This window comes from Cervus canadensis, chromosome 12 (genome assembly GCF_019320065.1).
Source record: "Cervus canadensis isolate Bull #8, Minnesota chromosome 12, ASM1932006v1, whole genome shotgun sequence".
Lineage (NCBI taxonomy): Eukaryota > Metazoa > Chordata > Mammalia > Artiodactyla > Cervidae > Cervus > Cervus canadensis.
The window spans coordinates 43,630,283-43,648,851 of NC_057397.1; the positions used below are offsets into that span (position 1 = coordinate 43,630,283).

Here is an 18,569-nt window from a genome sequence, read left to right on the forward strand (position 1 = left end):
CCTTCCTTCCCATACAGTACCAAAAAATGTGCCTCCTTCCATAATAAGGATAAAGAGCCCTGGACTAGGGGTCTTATGACTGGTGCCAATTCCAGCTCTAAGCTTGGCATACTCAGGACAAAGGCAGATCAGATTTATCTTCATTGATTCGGTTAAGGAAGCAGTCTAGCACTGGGCACCTCAGTAAGATGTCACATCTTTTTGTCCCTGCATCCATCAGGCCAACATGATATCATAACCCTCATTTCCCGCTATGTTCATCAGGCCAGAGTGATAGCGTGGAGTAAGAATGGAGTTTGAATTCGCTGGCAGTGTGACCTTGGATGAGTTACTTCACCCCTCTAAGCCTGTTCCTTTATAAACTGAAAATAATAATTACTTTGTGGATTGTTGGAAAGATTGTAGGTTGTTGGAAAGATTAAAGATGATCTATCTAAAGCACTTAAAACAATTCTCGCTCCCATATGCTATTATAAAACTGTGCCTAATATTATGTCTCGAATGGCATTAATCTCCTCTGCCACTTTCCCAAGCCCAGTTTGGTCCAACTTAACCAGGCCTGTTCTAGCAATCTCAGAGGAGCAAGAAGAAGGCCCAAGTGCAAAAGATCTCTTGACCTCACGTATCATCAGCTCTGCCTTGTTCTTCTGATCAAAGCAAGTCACCGGGCTCCCTTCTCCCCTACGCCTATACCTAAGAGATGGATAAATAAATAGATGCTACCTTGGGAATCTAAGGACCAATCATATTGCAAAGGGTCTTTTTTGTTTTTTTTTGCACTGAGGACATTTTTGTTATCAATGTACCACATTGTTGTTCCAAAGGAATTTTCGTGAAAATATGAAACAAGGATGATCAACAACCATTTTTATGCTTCCTGTTTGGTTTCATTTTTGCTTCTGTTCATCTGGCATTCATTCAGGGGTTTGCTTAGAGTGTACATGTGCCCTGGCTTCTTGCACCAACCCCTAGGGTGTGCTCATCTGGGCAGATAACTGATGGGTTTCCCCTCTGTACTATGATCAGGCTCAAAGTGCAGTGTGATCCTCTCCCTTCGTGTTCCTCTCGACAGGTGCGACAATCTGGGCTGATAGGAAAGGCAGGCCTTGATAGTCACAGCCATCCAGGACGCCAGAGGGATCTCGTTTCCTATTGACTGCCTGCATATGTCTGTGTATTCCCTCCAGGAGGTTTTATTGTTAGAAACCCTGATACATACCCAGTAACCCACACTTGGGATGCAGCAGATCTTAACCAGCATTGAATGCAAGCATCCGCTTCACAGCTTGTGAGCAGTAGAGGCTACACATCTGGATGATGTGCCTTTGTAAATAGTTAGGTGCCTGGGGAATCGGGGCTGTATCTTTGGTGTGAAATTAGGATGCTTTCTGTCTGACTACCCCTGGAGACACGGAAGAGCTGACTCTGAGTCGGAGCAAAATCAATGGCACGACCCTATTGTTGGAAAGTGTGAGGTGATGTTTGTGTGGTTGCAGCAAAGCCAGCCTGAATAAGGAGGACCGTTTCCTTGCGTCTCCTAATTTGGTATCTTTATTTTTCCATCTTTGCTTTCTGTCCTTCTTCTGCATTTGCTCACTGTCTCCCTGCTCCTGTATCTACCTTTTCCACCAGTGCCTTTTCGTCTTCCTCCTTTCATACCAGCTGTTTTCCTTCAGATCTCCGCTTGGTACTCCTAACGCCAACTCCTAATGCCTGTAACTGAGCTCAAGTCAGCCAGATTCCGAAGACTGACTGTATTCACCACATCAGGCCTGAGAATCCAGTAGGCGGGTGTCCTGGTGCCCTTCAAGAGATGTGACCATAACTCTCCTGAGAACATAGTGTGTACAGACACTTTTAAGCATTTAGATAAACTATTTCTCATCCTTCCACCAAGGACAAGGTCAGAATTGTTTCCAGCATGTTGAGGAGCATGTTTAGAAAGGTTCAGTGACCTGCCCAAGGTCACAGTGCTAGTGAATGCCAAAGCTGACCTTCCATCCAGATCTGCCTGATTCCACATGCCAAGTTCTTTCATTACATCACTCTTTGTATCATTCAAAATAGAAAAAAAAAAAGAGGATCAGAGATGTGAGCTATCTTGCTAAGAATTATAGTGCCAGACTGCCTTTGCATTTTTGGCTCACTATGAGAGAAATATAATCAGAAGAAAGCCTGTTTTACTCCCAACCTGGGAATGTCAAAAGCACAGCTGGGACTTGAACCAGTTTTCTGACACTCAAGGATATAGGAGCTGTGATATATGATAGACAGACCTTTCTCTCATTCCTTCCACAAATTATCAGTGCTGTGTGCCAGGCACTGTTCTGAAGTGTGGGATTCTTTGTGAAATAAAAAAGATCTTTGCCCTTGAGAAGGCTGTAAGCTGGTGGGAAGAAACAGATAATAAACAAAAGACCAAGTTAACTCTGGTACTTGCTATGGAGATGGAAACAGTGGAACAAGGTAATGAGTTCTGGAAGCTGGAGGGGACAGTGTTGCATTTTTAATTAGGGGAGATTGGGCAGGACTATTAGAAAGGTAGTATTGAAACAAAGGCTTGAAGGAAGTGAGGGAATTAGCTGCGTGTAAGTATCTGGGAGAAGACCAGGCAAAACAGTTTCAGGCAAAACAGTGAGTATAGTTGGCATGTGTGAGTAACAGCAAGAAAGTGTAGCGGAAGCGCATGTTTTAGAAAAAAGTAATGAAGGTGGTGTCACAGATTTAGGTACTCAGATTGCTCGAGGTTGTGTTGAACATGTAAAGATTTAAAATAAGGGCAGGGGGAAAGCAAAATGCTCTGTTAGGTGCATTGGGTACCTTGATGAAGTAATCTAGATGTGGCATAATAGTGTTTCTAATCATGATTGTATCAGTGTTGGTGATGAAAAGAGAAGTGGAGTCTGCATATAATGGAAGGTAGATCCCCTCAAGTTTCCCCAATAGATGAGACATGGACTACGAGAGAAAGGCATCCATGATTAATCCAAGATTCAGGGTTTCAGCAACAGGAAGCAGGCTGTCTCTCTCAGATGAGCTGTAGACAGCAGTCTGGGTAGGAAGAACAGGAGGTCATTTTTGGATGAAGTGAATTAGACTGTTTGCTAACAAACAAATAATTGTGGAGGGAAAGGAGGGAAGAGGTGGGGATCAGGTTAGATGTAAACACATAAACTCTGTGTGGTTAAGAAAAAAACAGTTGTGTAGTACTCTATTCCCATTGACTATATAACAGGGCAAGCATGTAATAAATGCTTTATAAATTTTTCTTGAATAAACAAAAACTCAGCATATCAAAAAAAGAAAATGTTTACTAGATATGCAAATAGAACTGTGAAGTCATCAGTTATACAGTTTGAAGAGAAGTTAGGCCTGGAGATATGATTTGGGATTTATCATATACCAAAATTAAAAAAAAAAAAAAGGACATGTGATCCCATGGAGAGCCCCAGTATGATGTGTGAACTGGAATTAAGTCCAGCAGGTAGTAAAATTTGTCTTGAATTGCTCCAAAAGTAGGACTCAAAAAGCAGTGAGAAAGATGATGGAGGTCTGACTTTGACTTTGATACAAAAAACCATTTGATATATTTGATACAAAAGACTACTGCTTATAGACCTGAAATAATAGCACCTTTCACAGGACACATTTTCTAATGCTGCAAACTTTCAGAGAGAATCTTGAATCTAGATTGCAGTTTTCTCAGATCTAGGTTTCTCTAGATCTGTGTAGCTTCAAAAAAAAAAAGAGAAAAAAAATGTAGTAATTATTTTCAGGTACAGGATTGACATTTGATCTTTATGTATTCAAGTGAGGTTATTTATACACACACACACACCCCCTTGATATATCCATCCTGATCCAGGTTTCTGGTCACCATTTCAGATGTCTTATAGTGGATTGGACTCTTGCCTTGAGTTTAAACTTGAACCTACCATTTAGATTCCTTCAGATTTTCAGTTTCTATAGTTCAGATCATTTTGGAAGGAAAAAAGGCCATCAAAAATTTAATATGGACAAGTTAAAGGAAAACAACTATGTCAGGCCAAACATCTTTTTCTTTTTTTTCTTTAATGGCACCACCATGATGATGCCTTAAAATAGTGATTCTCAAGCTTTTAGTTCCAGGACACTAGTATACTTTTTAAAGTTATTGAGGACCTCAAATACCTTTTCTTTACATGGATGGTGCAGATATGGGAGAATAACCAAATGCCCTATTTAATAATGATCTCAAATGATGGCCTGAAACCTGCAAAATTAATGTTGATAAAAAATCTGCTTCAGTATCAGAAGAGTGTTAATTTGACAGAAATTCATTTAAAGAAGATGCAAAGTTTTAGAACTTTCCCCTAAGTTCAGTACAAGTCATTGATATGACTAAGTAATAGTGAAGGTTTAGACTTAATAACACATTTCATTTTTGTAGTCACCACATTTAGGACACTACTTTGTGAAGGGAATAGTAACAAGCTACAATACTTGGTGGAGGAGACTGGAAAGTAACAGGTCTGAAACAGATTCCCCATGAAGAGCTGTTGAAGGAATTAGTCAATGCCACACCGTATACTTGGAAAAAATGACTGAATTTGCGTAGCCGCTACTGCTAGTTAGAGGTGTTACACTGCTCAGAAGAGATGAGCACCACAGTTAGAAAGCATACAGTGATTCAGGTGATAACTGAAGCAGTAGTCAATGTCGGAAAATGTGAATGAAAGGAGTCTTTCATTCGTTCAAGAGGAAAAATGTTTGACTTTTACCTGGAAACTTTCTAGCAGTGAAATATCTTCTCTTGGGGAGGCAGATGTTTAAGAGCTTCATTCCCATAAGATATTTTGGTTTAAACCTGAGAAGGACCTAGTGGATCCCATAAACTACCCGGGGAATAAAATATAATAGAAGAGATACCTTTTAAATTTGTCTAATCACATTTTTCCCTTGAAAGAGTGAAGGTGGCCAAAGAGGGCATTATTAGTACTTAAAAATTACTTAATTTAAATGCCAAGTATTCTGTGAACTAGCCCATCCTTCTTGATAACTAAAGGCACTTTTTGGTAAATGAGCATAAAAACTGCTAGAACAGACATTAATGGGTTATTGTGTGAGTAAACATGTTTGTCCCTCCTCCCCTCTCTTCCTTCCTTTCTCTAATCTTGAGTAAGATTACACAATGGAAGACGATAAAAGAGAAGATCTGAAGCTAAAGAAAAGACATTACAAGATGGTAAGAGAGGAAGAAGCAATTTTAGATTTACAAATACCTGCAGCATCTCATTATAAGCAAGTATGTTTACCACTTTCTGATATTTGGCCATAAAGCTTTCTTTGTCCTGCCAATGGCAGTAAACAGTCTTTGCTTTCTCTAATTTTCCCAATCAACCCACTGGGCTTCATGTAAGCTGAACTCATTAAGAGTTTGCATAGCCGTTAGGGGCTTAAAATTTCAGCATTTTTTTTATAAATCAAAACCCAGTAAATTTAAAAAAAAGAACTTATATTGCAAAACAAATAAGGGATAACTGAATTATAAGATAAAATTTAGCTTTAGAAGTATTTTGTAACTTGTTCTTTCAATATCAAACTCCTTTAAAGCATTTTTTATTATTTAGCAGAAATGCCACACATTTACCTTAAACAACATGTAACTTAAGAATTTTTTCTAGAACTTCCTTGGAGGTCCAGTGGTTAAGAGTCTGTCTGCCAATTCAGGGGATATGGGTTCAATCCCTGGTCCAGGAAGATCCCACATGCCATGGGGCAACTAGCCATGTGCCACAATTAACGAAGACCGCATGCTCTAGAGTCCATGCTCTGCAGCAAGAGAAGCTACTGCAATGAGAACCCCATGCACCGCAACGAGAGAGTAACCCCCACTCACCACAACTAGAGAAAGCCTGTGCAGCAGCGGAGATCCAACACAGCCAATAAATGAATAAATTTCTTAAAAAAACAAAAGGATTCTTTTCCAATTAAATGCAAACCAGAAACTACTAGAAAACATAGTTGAAATTATGGATTAAAGCAAAATTAAAATGAGAATTTCTTGCAAAAAATAATTTGCAGACAACTTTCTTTAAAAGTCCTTTTAAAGGACTTTCAGAAATGTCAGGTGTCTTTTGCATAAAGTGAGGTGTCTGTAAAACAGAAAGTGACGGCGTCTGAAATGCACATTCACATTGTCTATAGAAAGGCCAGGACCAATTCAGAAAGAAAATGCCTGGAATTCTGCATGGTGTCCAGTGCTTAGGGTTTAAGATAACAAACTGCCTCCGGCCTCTTTCAGGGCAGCAGAATAAACCAAAATTGTCTCCAGGGCTGCAAATCAGAGTATGATGCAGCAGACCTCCTGAGCATGGAGAAAGAAATGGGGCAGGTGTTTTTTCTAATGTTTGCCTTGGGCAAGATTTTTTTTTTAATTACTTTCTAATAAATATGAAATACTCTCTCTTTGTTTTATGAACTGTTATTTTGGTATAGACTCTTCCTGTGAGGGGAAATACAGCATATTCAAGAAAATTATCTAATGTTGCGTGTAGGGAGAGGCATGCCTGTTGGGTGGGAGGGGCAAGGAAGTAACACCATGAAGACTGGACAGCTCTACACCTCCCAGTGGGACAATGTGATTATTGAATAGACTGATGTGTGTTTGTCACATGTTTGCTGTTCCAGATTGCACAGAGAAATAAAGTCTCAGCTCTTTAAAGAAATCAGGTGATGGCATTGACTCCCCAAGCTTGGTTGCTATTAGGGGCATCATAATGGAGGAGAAGTGGAAGTTGACCTGGGCTGCTCCACCGGGAAAAGCTGAAGCAAAACAAACAAAAGTCTGCTCTGAGAATGGAGAAGGCAGCTGCAGACCTGGCCGTGGGAGTCACAATGGCTCTTCACAAGTTAACATGTAGCCAACTAATAACAAGTTCAGATTAGAGCCAAGGCTGAGACAGTTAAATGGGGCCAATACTTACATCACTATCTGAGTAAGAGACAAACAGGGCTTATTAACAGTAGGAATTTCTGTCCCTCCCCAGTATATCTGTTATGCCTGTTTACAGGGAGGCATATCCCGATAGGCTCATATAATCTTAAAAATGTATGCCTGAAGCTTTACCATCTAAGCAGGTAACGTCAAATTACTGCAGAGTAAGATGAGAGTGTGGGCTTCCCTGGTGGATCAATGGTAAGGAATTAGCCTGCCCCTGTAGGAGATGTGGATTCAATCTCTGCATTGGGAAAATCCCCTGGAGAAGGAAATGGTAACCCACTCCAGTATTCTTGCCTGGGAAATCCCACGGACAGAAGAACCTAGCAGGCTACAGTCCATGGGGTCACAAAGAGTCAAACACAACTTAGTAACTAAACAACAAGAACTAAAAGTATAGGGTGAAGGCAAATCAAGGCCACACCTGGAGTGTTAGCCTCAGAGCACCTGGATTTATATTAAAAGGAAATTTATCCCACAAGCATACATGATGGGCTGGTGAGGGTGTATTCTGCATTGACTTGGGATGTTTGGATTCATCTCCTCCTGAATCTCCAGTTGATGGGGCTTGTCTTGGTGCTGAGGGTACTTCATTCCCTAGGAAGTGAGCGAGTAAAAGAATAACCTCCCAGGAAGTTTGGTATATTGATATGTAAGCAGTTTTACCCTCCTGCTTCTACCTTCCTAATTTACAGCCTTCTGTGACTGGTTTATAGGCGTTTTCAAAAGATTTGATTAGCTTTACTTGCAAGAAACTTACTAGGGGTTTCAGGGCAATGATGTGTCAGCTATGAACTCATTCAGCTAATCTGAAGGAAACTTTTTAGAGCAGGAAGGAGCCAGATTCAGAGGTGCTGACTTGTGAAACATGGTGGGAAGTTCATTTCTAGCTAAAAGAGCCAAATCTCTGGTTTCTTAATCATGTGAGGGAAAGGCAATGACGGGCGGAAAGGAAAAAACTAAACAACAAAACATTAGCTCATTTGCTCTATCCGTGCCAGAGGCCCTTCTTTCTCATCAAAATTAGGAAAACAGTTGATCTGGTTGATTGGAGGGAAAGGGGCTCCCTGTCTGCGCCCAGAGGCTGTGGAGTGGAAGGAAGAGGCAGACGAGATTAATTAGGAGCCACATGAGCAGCACACAGTGGGGCTAGAGAAGAGAGGGCTGGACTTCCAATCCACTGCTGATTAAGTAGGCAGGGCTCTGCCCTCAGACTCGATGAGAATGGTGTCATTAATTCATTATGGCTCTATAGAGCATCTATTAAGTTCAGGGTTCTCTGGGAAGCTCAGTTGTCACAGTTCTGTTCTGAGTGTTTCAGTTGCTAAGGTTGCCATTACCCCAGCACAGTGGTGGAAGAACTGTATATGTTCTTTGTGGATTATATGGGTCAGCAATTGATTTGTTTCTGCATCAGGGTATCTGGGAGTTTGAACTAAAAGATTTGATTCCTGGTGGCTGGAATAATCTGCAGCTTGTCTACTCATTTGTCTGATGGTTGATAGGTTAGTGGTGGCTGTCAGCTGAGATCTTATGCTGAGGGATTGGCCAAAACTCCTATATCTGGTCTCTTCATGTGGTCAGGTCTTCCTCACAATATAGTGTCTGGGTTTCAAAGGTGAGTGCCAGAGAGGTTGAGCCAGGTAGAAGCTGTATCTCTTTCATGATGTAGTCTCAGAAGTCACAGATAGAATCAATCCCACCAGATTCCATGGCCCGGCTCCCTATGATCCCTGTCAGAGTTCAGGGGGAGGGACCGTCAACCCCAAATATCCGTGGAGGCATGCCAACCACAATAAATGAAAAGCAGATATGTATGTGTGTATGTACATGTATGTGCACATGTAAAATCATCTTTGGAAAAATGGATTCTGCCACTCTTAAGAGTGAAAGAAAAAACTTACCACAGCACAAAGCAAAAATTGATATATTTTTTGTGATTATTTTATGTTATGGCCCAAAGAATCATGCAATTGGAAATATACTAATAAAACATAACACCTGAACAGTTTTCCAAACTTGAATTATCCTGTTTTCACTGTTACCATCCATATTATTGTTTTCTTAATTTTTTCTTGAAATTCACCTGTTTTTTACTGAAGTAAGTTGATGTACAGTATCATAAATTACAGGTGTATAATAGAGTGATTCACAATTTTTAGAGATTATTCTCCTTCTATAGTTGTTATAAAATATTGGCTACATTCCCCATGTTGTACCATATATCCTTGTTTCTTGTTTTATACCTATTAGTTTTCCTCTTCCTCCCGTACCCCTATATTGCTCCTGCCCTCTTTTCTCTCCCCACTGGTAACTACTAAGTTGTTCTCTACATCTGTGAGCCTGCTTCTTTGTCATTACAGCCACAAGTTTGTTTTATTTTTAGATTCTACCTATAAGTGATATCTAGTGATAAGAAAAAGTATTTGTGTTTCTCTTTCTGACTTATTTCACTTAGCATAATGCCTTCAATGTCTATCTGTGTTGCTGCAAATGGCAAATTTTCGTTATTTTTTATGACTGAGTAGTATTCCATTGTATGTATATATGTATGTATCTGTCTGTTTCTGTGTATGTGTGTATATGTATACACATCTTCTTTATCCATTAATCAGCTTCTGTATCTTGGCAATTGTAAATAATGATCCAGGTTTTTTTAACTCAAATTTGTTTTAAAAGCAAAGATTTAGGGTAACCTTAAATATAAAAAATAATAAAGCAGAGCAGTTATTATGTGCTAGATGACAGTTCTGCTTTCTGATGACAGTTCTGAGGCTGAAGGAAGCCCTATTTTTGTCAAAGATCATGTCAGTGTGTGTTGTAAGATATTAAATGTATTAAATAACACTTATACAAAATCAAGGCTCTCCCCTTGCCATAATCTGAAAGTGTAAAGGGAAATGAAAGACATGTTAGTGATATTTAAGGCCAGGTCTGTGTACCATCCAGCATCCTTTAAAGAGCCACCTATATTAAAATCCTGATCCAGAATGCAAACAGTGATTCAGAATGATTGAAAAAAAAAAAAAAAAAAAGCTATAGCTAGTTAAGCTTCCATCACCTCTCAGCCAAGTTCCTGGGGTCTGTGAGGAAGATGGGCCTTTAACACCATTGATGATTGTTAATGAATGAATGTACTTGTAACCTGCCATTCGTCCACCTCTCTGTTTTGTTTCATAAACCTCCCTGAAAGAGCCAGTGAACAATAAAAGACCTCAGCTGGTTGGCTTCTACATGGAGCCTAGCTACAGCCATTATCTTATTACCATTCCCACATGCTGATGGAATTGACTTTTTCCCTTACCTACTGTGCATAATTAATTCCTAGACTTTACAGGACCGCCCTACATCCAGGCCCACTTGCATACTTCTTTTTTTTTTTTTTTACTTGCATACTTCTTAGTATACAAGTATCTAAATCCTATAATGTTCCTAAAATAAGTATTAGCACCTGCTGGGGCCAGTTATCCTAGGTCCTAGAGATATTGGAGGATAGTGAGAAATCGACACTGTCTTAGAATATGGAGAAAGGTCATTTGGGGGCAGCTGTTTCACCCCCAAAAGTTAATCAGTTACTTAGTAATCAAGTTGTCTTGTTGTTAGAGTAGTCATCAGAAAACCCTGCTTCCTGGGGACTTTCCCCAACAGAGAGAACTCAAGAATAGGTGTAATTTTCATGGCTTTCTCCACCTGGACCTTTTCTTCCTGGTTTTCAGGGGTATGAAGACCATTAAAGGAGGACAAGAGTCAGATATGTATCTTCAGGGAATCCAGCCTGTAGCTTTGACAGTGATCCCCAATGTTTTTGATACCAGGGACCTATTTCATGGAAGATAATTTTCCTACAGACCAGTGTTGGGCAGGGATGGTTTCTGGATGATTCAAGTGCATTACATTTACTGTGCACTTTGTTTCTAAGCTAATGCTGCTGCTGGTCTGACAGGAGGTGCTCCTCTGTGGTCTGGGGGTTGGGGACCCCTGCTTTACCACACGACAGGACTTCCGACAGTAGTGCCTCTCTAGGCATGGGACTGGTGTTAACAGACCTTCTTTTCCTTCTTTATTTACAGTCAGCTACGGTGAAGCTGTCAAAACCAGTGGCCCTGTGGACCCAGCAGGATGTCTGCAAGTGGCTGAAGAAACATTGTCCAAATCAGTATCAGATCTACAGTGAATCATTCAAACAGCACGACATAACTGGTAAAGTATGCAGTATCCGAAATAACTCAGTCCCTCTCCCCATCTCGATGGCCTTTCCCACACCCTCACAATGAAAAAGCATCTTCCTGCTGAAATTTTCTGGCCTGGGTTTACTTTAAAAGAGGTGATAAATTCCAGATCCAGGCACGCCACTGCAACTTAACAAGCAAATGTGGTTATTACAGGGAGCCATGGGTTTTGAGTGTCCAATATAAATGTATGTGGTAATCAGGGTTAAGGGGTGGGAGGATTCTAGAGAAAATAAGAGTGTTGCAGTCCTTGAGAAAAGAAAGGGAGGAAGTCTTTCAAATGAGCTTGGTTACAGGATCCGTAGGTAGATGTTTTTAGTAGAAAAGATTTCTGAATGGGAAAATTCTGGAGTGAGTATAATACTACTAACTCACTGCCCCTGAGATGAATACCTTCAAAGCACAAATTAAGCCTCCGTTTAGATCAAGGGGCTTTAAGTATTGTATGTGGAAGTCGAGAAGCACTTGGCAGCAGGAAATACGACAGTATAATGAACTGTAAAAGCCTGTAGGATCGTGGCTCTCAGCTGGAGAATGGGGTGGGTGAGAGGAAGCTGATGGGTCCACAGGGACGCTCATCAGGGTCAGGGGGTCTTTTGCAGGCCTCACCCATTCCTCCCACCCTTCTCTTTTCAAACTCTGTAATGAAAGGCCAGAGAAACATGTTCTGTGCACCAAAACTGTGCTTCAGGGGGGATAAAGTTGACAAGTCCTGATTTCAGTCCAGATCTGTAGCCCGCCAGGCTTCTCTGTCCATGGGATTATCCAGGCAAGAATACTGGAGTTGGTTACCATGCCTTTCTACAGAGGAGCTTCCTGACCCAGGGATCGAACCCAGATCTCCCACATTGCAGGCAGATTCTTTACCGTCTGAGCCACCAGAGATCTTTCTTAATGTTTGTCTGATAGTAATAGCAAAGCCTTTTTTCGTTATGTATTTGAAAGTAGTGCTACCTTTTATTAGGGGTAGGAATTCTGTGATACCCTTGAGGGAAGGGTAAGCATTTACAATGGTTTGAAGAGGGTGAGTATTATACCCCTCAGAAATAAAGATCTCATGCTTCAATGCTTATGAAGTAAATGACACCACTTACAAAGGCTTTATGCTAAGTGGCGTGTTGCAAACAGCTGTCATATTGCTTTTGGTCTCCATGGACACCTCTGTTGGTAGATCTCAAACTTCTTGGGATTTTGGTCAAACTCTTTAACCTAGGCAAGTTATTCAACCTCACTTATTCATCTCCTGAATGGAGATAATAATAATAATACCTGTTTCAGAGAGTTGTTTTGAAGATTAAATGAAATGGTATAATAAACCACTGGCTATTTATTGACACCTGCATACCTATTCTTCATGTCAAAACTCATCTGGATATATCTAAAATCATACTACTACTTCATTCTGAGGGCAGCCTGTTTTCTGGCAAGCAAAGAAAGCAGGGGATTATTGGGGGACTTAAGAGAGAATGATTTCAGATTAACATTTGGCACACATCTTTTTGACATTCACCTGTTTGAGACAGACTACTTTTGTCCCCTGATCTCTGACCCCTGCCTCTCCAAGGGTGAATGTAAACTACCCAAATGACCACAGGTGCCAAGTGGCCAGAAGATAGCTCTCCGGACTTAAGCCAGCCTGCAGTTACCAGCCCTGTGGTGCGGGAAGCTCCAGGAATCTTAGTGCCCTTGTAGACTCTGATAAACCTAGGCAAAGAGGGTTGTGAAAAATCAAGACATGATGGCAGAGAAAACCTCAACAACTGATGCAGTCTGTAGAGTGTCTTAGAGTGAGGGTTGGGCGGTAGTTACACGTCCCAGGTCAGTGCCCAGACTTGCAGCTTAGCAGTGTGATTCTGTGAAGGTGACTTGGTGTACTTCGGCTTTCTTTATCCATGAACAGGAGCTGATGGTAGTACCTGCCTCAAAGTGTTGCTGTGAAAGTACTTCATGGTCACAGTAATCACACAGTAAATGCTAGCCACTGCTGTCTTCCTCAGTGCTGCTCTGCTTTCTATGAAAACAAACCACACCCATAAACACTGCTGAATTCATCCATCTTTATTATCCTAAAAATTGTAATGAGCACCTAAGGTTGGTGGTTGGGATCTGGGCTGGTAATATTCTGTTCTTGTTTGCTGCTGCTGCTGCGAAGTCGCTTCAGTCGTGTCTGACTCTGTGTGACCCCAGAGATAGCAGCCCACCAGGCTCCCCCGTCCCTGGGATTCTCCAGGCAAGAACACTGGAGTGGGTTGCCATTTCCTTCTCCAATGCATGAAAGTGAAAAGTGAAAGTGAAGCTGCTCAGTCGTGTCCAACTCTTAGCTATCCTATGGACTGCAGCCTGCCAGGCACCTCCATCCATGGGATTTTTCAGGCAAGAGTACTGGAGTGGGGTGCCATTGCCTTCTCCAGTTCATGTCTGCAAGGCCACAATAATGATGTTCATATGTCTCTTATTTATGCTTAGATTCTCCTGAGTAATGCTGTTCATTTACTTTTCTTAAAGCCAGGATCTCCAGTATCAAGCTCATCAAGGAATCATGTCTATATCTCTGTAACATATAAACAATCCCCTAATTTAGAGGCACATGATACCATAATGATAAATTTAAAACATGTGTTGAATAGAAGAAAGAATAGGAAGAAAAAAAAAAAGACGGGTTTTCTGATTATAATCCTGAGGCAAATCCTCCTTCTCCACCTGCCTCTACCCTGCTCTCCACCCCTCGACCTCTGACAAGTAATAACTGTGCAACACCACACAAGCTAGTTTCAAGTTAGTGATATGAGAATAATATTTATCTTAAAAGGTTGTTGGGAAGATTAAAGGGGATGATGCATGTGAAAGCTTTAGCTTTATGCCTGATACATAGTAGACATTTATCTGTTTAGCAAGTATTTATGGAGCATCTACCCTGTTCCAGGTTTGGGGAATACGGCAATAAATAAAATGAGCAGTGATCTGTGTAGGGAAAAAAATTGTGCCTCCATAGAAAACTATGCATCCTCAATAGCACATCATTCCAGGTTATCTAATTCTGATTCTACAAAGCTGTTTTACAGCTCTGTAAGTTGTAGGAAACTGATAGCAGTATAAAATAATTCCTGTTGTAGGTGTATAAATTCTGTCCCACAGAGGTGCAATTGACTACACAGTCCACTGTGGAAAAGGTGAATTTTGCCACCCCTTTACACATTCACATCACTCCTGATATAAAAATGTGTCTGCTGTTTGGATTCTCCTTTGAGTTGATTGTAAAATCTTTTCCGTTTCCACAGAATCTTAAACATGTGTTGATTTTTGTGTTTCATGAAACTCATGCTTTTAACACTTTTGAAAATTATCCTTTAACCTTGTTAATTGTTTCATTTTTTAAAATTGATTTTAGCCAACAACTCCACTCTATTAATATCTTTCTGATGCCTTTGTCTGAGGCTTCCCTGGTAACTCAGATGCCAAAGAATCAGCCTGCAGTACAGGAGACCCAAGTTCAATACCTGGGTTGGAAAGAGCCCTGGGTGAAGGGAATGGCTACCCTCTCCAGTATTCTTGTCTGGAAAATTCCATGGACAGAGGAGCCTGGTGGGCTATAGTCCATGGGGGCTTCCCCTGGTGGCTCAGAGGCTCAAAGGGCTGCCTTTATTTAAAAGACATTAAATTTTAAACAAACTTCTCCCACCCTGTTTCTCCAAAGTCTGAGAAAACTTAAATATGTTTTCACACACGAGCCTTCAAAACCTTTTGCAAATTTCCTATTAGGATTTCTGCAAATTTCACTATGTCCAGAAGGCACCTGCTATTTTGTGGCAGATGTGTTTAATCAGAAGAGACGCTACTAGTGGTAGTAACTCCCTGCCGAAGCGCTCTTAACAGGCATAAGATGCTCAGAACACCTGAGAGGCATTAGGCTGGATAGATTTAAATCATCAGATTAGGCTTGAAGGAAAGAAATTTGTCTATTTTCCTGTGCTTGCAAGATTCTTTTCCCCAGCTTTCCGAGGCAGGGCTTGGAATGCTGATGAGGAAGCTCAACTGGGGCCAGGTGTAAGCTCACAGGCAACTTTCAGATTCTCTTTTAAGCAGAGTTAAGAATCTTTTCAGGTTTGAGGTGATTTCAGCCTCTAGCTGTGCCTAGTATTTTTCCTGTGGTGGTCGCTAAAGTCAACTCATTTCCTTCAGCATCAAGCCCTCCGTCTATAAAGGGTTCTTTCCCCTACCAACTTTAAAGACCTACTTTAATGGGTGAGGCACTCAGAGTGCCCCAAAATACACAGTGTGTTTTTAAAAACTATTTTAAATGTGTAAAAGCTTTCCACATGACCTGCTTCATGGAACAGTGATGGGAATCCTTTAGATGTCTGCAGGAATAAATGCTTACTATGTAAATGTCCCCGTCAGATGGTCAGTATTGATTTGTCATATTTCTCAATGGCCTCCTCCAAAATCAGTAACTATTTCTGGTTCTTTTTGTGCTTCAGCCACTGCCCATTTGTACCTCATCCCCCTTTGCAGAATATTCCCCTGGGATGTAGCATCCTGAAATTTGGCAGTTCTCCTTATGCTATTGAATAAAGGAAAGTGAAGTGAAAGTGAAAGTCACTCAATTGTGTCCGACTATTTGCGACCCCATGGACTGTATAGTCCATGGAATTCTCCAGGCCAGAATATTGGAGTGGGTAGCCTTTCCCTCTCCAAGGGATCTTTCCAACCCAGGGATCAAACCCAGGTCTCCCACATTGCAGGCGGATTCTTTACCAGCTGAGCCACAAGGGAAGCCCAGACCTTTAGGTTGTAAACTGTGCATTTGCTAACCTTCTGCCGTGGTCTTCCTAATCTTTTATTATGGTTAGTTACACATCCAGGCCAATGGGGTGTGCAGTTAACAAGTGTCAAGAGAAGTGGAGTAATTATTTTACGTGTTGTACCTGTGAGAACAGTACTTTGTAGAACCCAGTATATCCCAGTAAAATGTGGGCTTGTTGAACCACCACACAGCCTCATTTGCATCTACACATTTTCTCATCTTTATTGGATTTCGCTCTGGGTAGTGTGTTCTACTTTTGCATGTTTGTATGTTATATTTCTCTTTGGTATGAATTGCTCTACATTTTTTAATTGAATCTCAGGCAGCATTTTATTTCTGCTTTGTAAAGTTTTGACATCATCAGGGCATGAGTTTCCCATAAATTGATTTTCCAATAACAGTACTTATTCTTCTTTGATAGAAAGCTTAGTAATGTTACCTCTCTGTATTTCTCAGCATTCTTAAAGCAAGGGTGCTGAGTTTGGTTGTCTTGATGATTCAGGATAATAGATTTCTGAATGTTGAAAGGGACTTCAGAAGTCATCTGATGTTTTATAGGGTCAGTTTAAAAATAACCACTTTCAATGAAAAATATGAATGGAGATCAAAATATCAGCTTCATTCCTAATAAAGCTTTTCTGAGAGTGTCATTTAGGTCTTCAGATGAACACACCCCTTTCTCTGGATGATTTCCAGCTTCCTTTCCAGCTTTAGTTCAGATACCACCTCCTACAAAAGCTTTTCTTACTCTTCCTCATCTGGGTTCAGTAACCCATCCTATAGCTCCCAGGATAAACTCTGTGATAAGATGTGTGATGTTGAGTTGATAGTTGAAAATTTTAATTATTAGGAAGTTCTGAAGAGGTTTAGCTGAAACCCATCCTTAGATCCCATTTAGTCCCTGGGCTAGAAACCTTTGCTGAATAAAGCCGTCAATACAGATTCTCTTGCCAGGCCTTCGTGGAGCCATGGTACCTTCCCCTGGCCTTTTCCTCATCACAGTGGTCTGTTAAGTGGCCATCCCCAAATGCCTCTTCCCATATTCTTTCTTCATAAAGAAGAAAGTAAGTAGAAGACCTTTCTTCTAGTAAAGGTCTTGTTGCTGCTACACTGAGAAGCCTTACATTGTCTAATGGAACTTCCCTAAAATTGTTTACCCTCTATCCCATCTGTCTTCTGCCTCTTGTTACAGAAAGCAGGTTCCTTTTCCTTTCTACAAACAACCTTTTCTGTCTCTACTTTCATGAGACTCCCCTTGTGTCCTCTGGATATTTGCTTTCTCAGTTGTAGTCGTCATCTCATCTTTAGTTACACTGGTGACCTCCTTTCTCTCTAAATACAGTTGACCCTTGAACAAAGTGGGTTTGAACTATCCAGGTCTACTTACATGCAGATATTTTTCAATGGCAGTAGTACCACATGGTCCATTGAATCCTCGGATGCAGGGAAACCATACATGCCAAGGGGTGACTATATATATATATATATATAAAACAGGTAGATTAACCACCTCCATTGTTCAGGGGTCAACTGTAGTTTCATTCTAGCCCCTTGACCAGTCCGTTTCTATTAATACTCATTTCATTTATTTGTCACATCATAGTTAATTCACTTGTTTTACAAGATTTCTGGGACCACTACTGCATGCCAGGCAGAATACTATACCCAACAACTTCAGAATGTTACACCCTTGCACTTCAAGAGACTTATTCACCATGATGGACTATATGTCTGGGCACAAATCAGTCTCAGTCAGTTTTTAAAATTTTCAGTTTTTTAATTTAAATTTATTAATTAAGGTGAAATGTAAATTAAATTTATTAAATTGTTGTAGCACAGGGTGCATTAACTGACCAAAATAGAATTAAGTTAGAAATCATTCCAAGATAATCAAGAAGTAAATATTTAGAAACTTAATGCATAGCCATGTGAAAAGGAAAACATGGGAAAAGGAGGGGGGGGGGGAATCACAAAAGAAAATAGAAAATATTTTGAAATGAATGAGAGTATCAGGTTGTCCAAAATGTTCATTTGAGTTTTTCTGTAAGATGTTATGGAAAAGCCCAAATGAACTTTTTGGCCAACTCAATAGAAAGATTAATATTTCTCATGTTTTTGTGGTACAGCCTCCGTAGAACCTAGAGGAAAATTATGGCATGAAATGCCTGTATTAGAAAAGAAAGAAGACTTGAAGTCAGTGAATTAAAATTTTATCTTAAGAAGTTAGGAAGAATACTAATCTCAAATAGCTAAAATCAGTGAGACAGCAAACACACACACAATAGAGAAAATTAACAAAGGTAAAGTTGATTCTTTTCAACAAAAATTGATAAATGTCTAGATAGACTGAACAAGGGAGGGGGAGATAGAATCAAATGACAAATTGAGATACCACTAAACCTGCTACATGATTAAAAGAGCAGAAAATATTATGAACAGGTTTGTGCCCATATCCTTAACAACTTAGATGAAAAGGAATAATTTCTTAAAAACTATAACTTAAGAAATCTGACTCAAGAAAACTAGAAAATTTAAATAGCCACAGATCTCTTTGTAA

General features: G+C 40.3%; 1 protein-coding gene across 3 annotated transcripts in view; it reads left to right on the forward strand.

Moving 5' to 3' along the window:
• The window catches only part of SAMD12 (sterile alpha motif domain containing 12), a 430,213-nt gene that overhangs the window by 175,073 nt on the left and 236,571 nt on the right, over positions 1 to 18,569 (forward strand). For all 3 annotated transcript variants that reach the window (XM_043483220.1, XM_043483219.1, XM_043483221.1), the window contains exon 3: positions 11,050 to 11,179. In XM_043483220.1, coding sequence (XP_043339155.1) covers positions 11,050 to 11,179 — 130 coding nt within the window. The remainder of the gene's footprint in view (positions 1 to 11,049; positions 11,180 to 18,569) is intronic.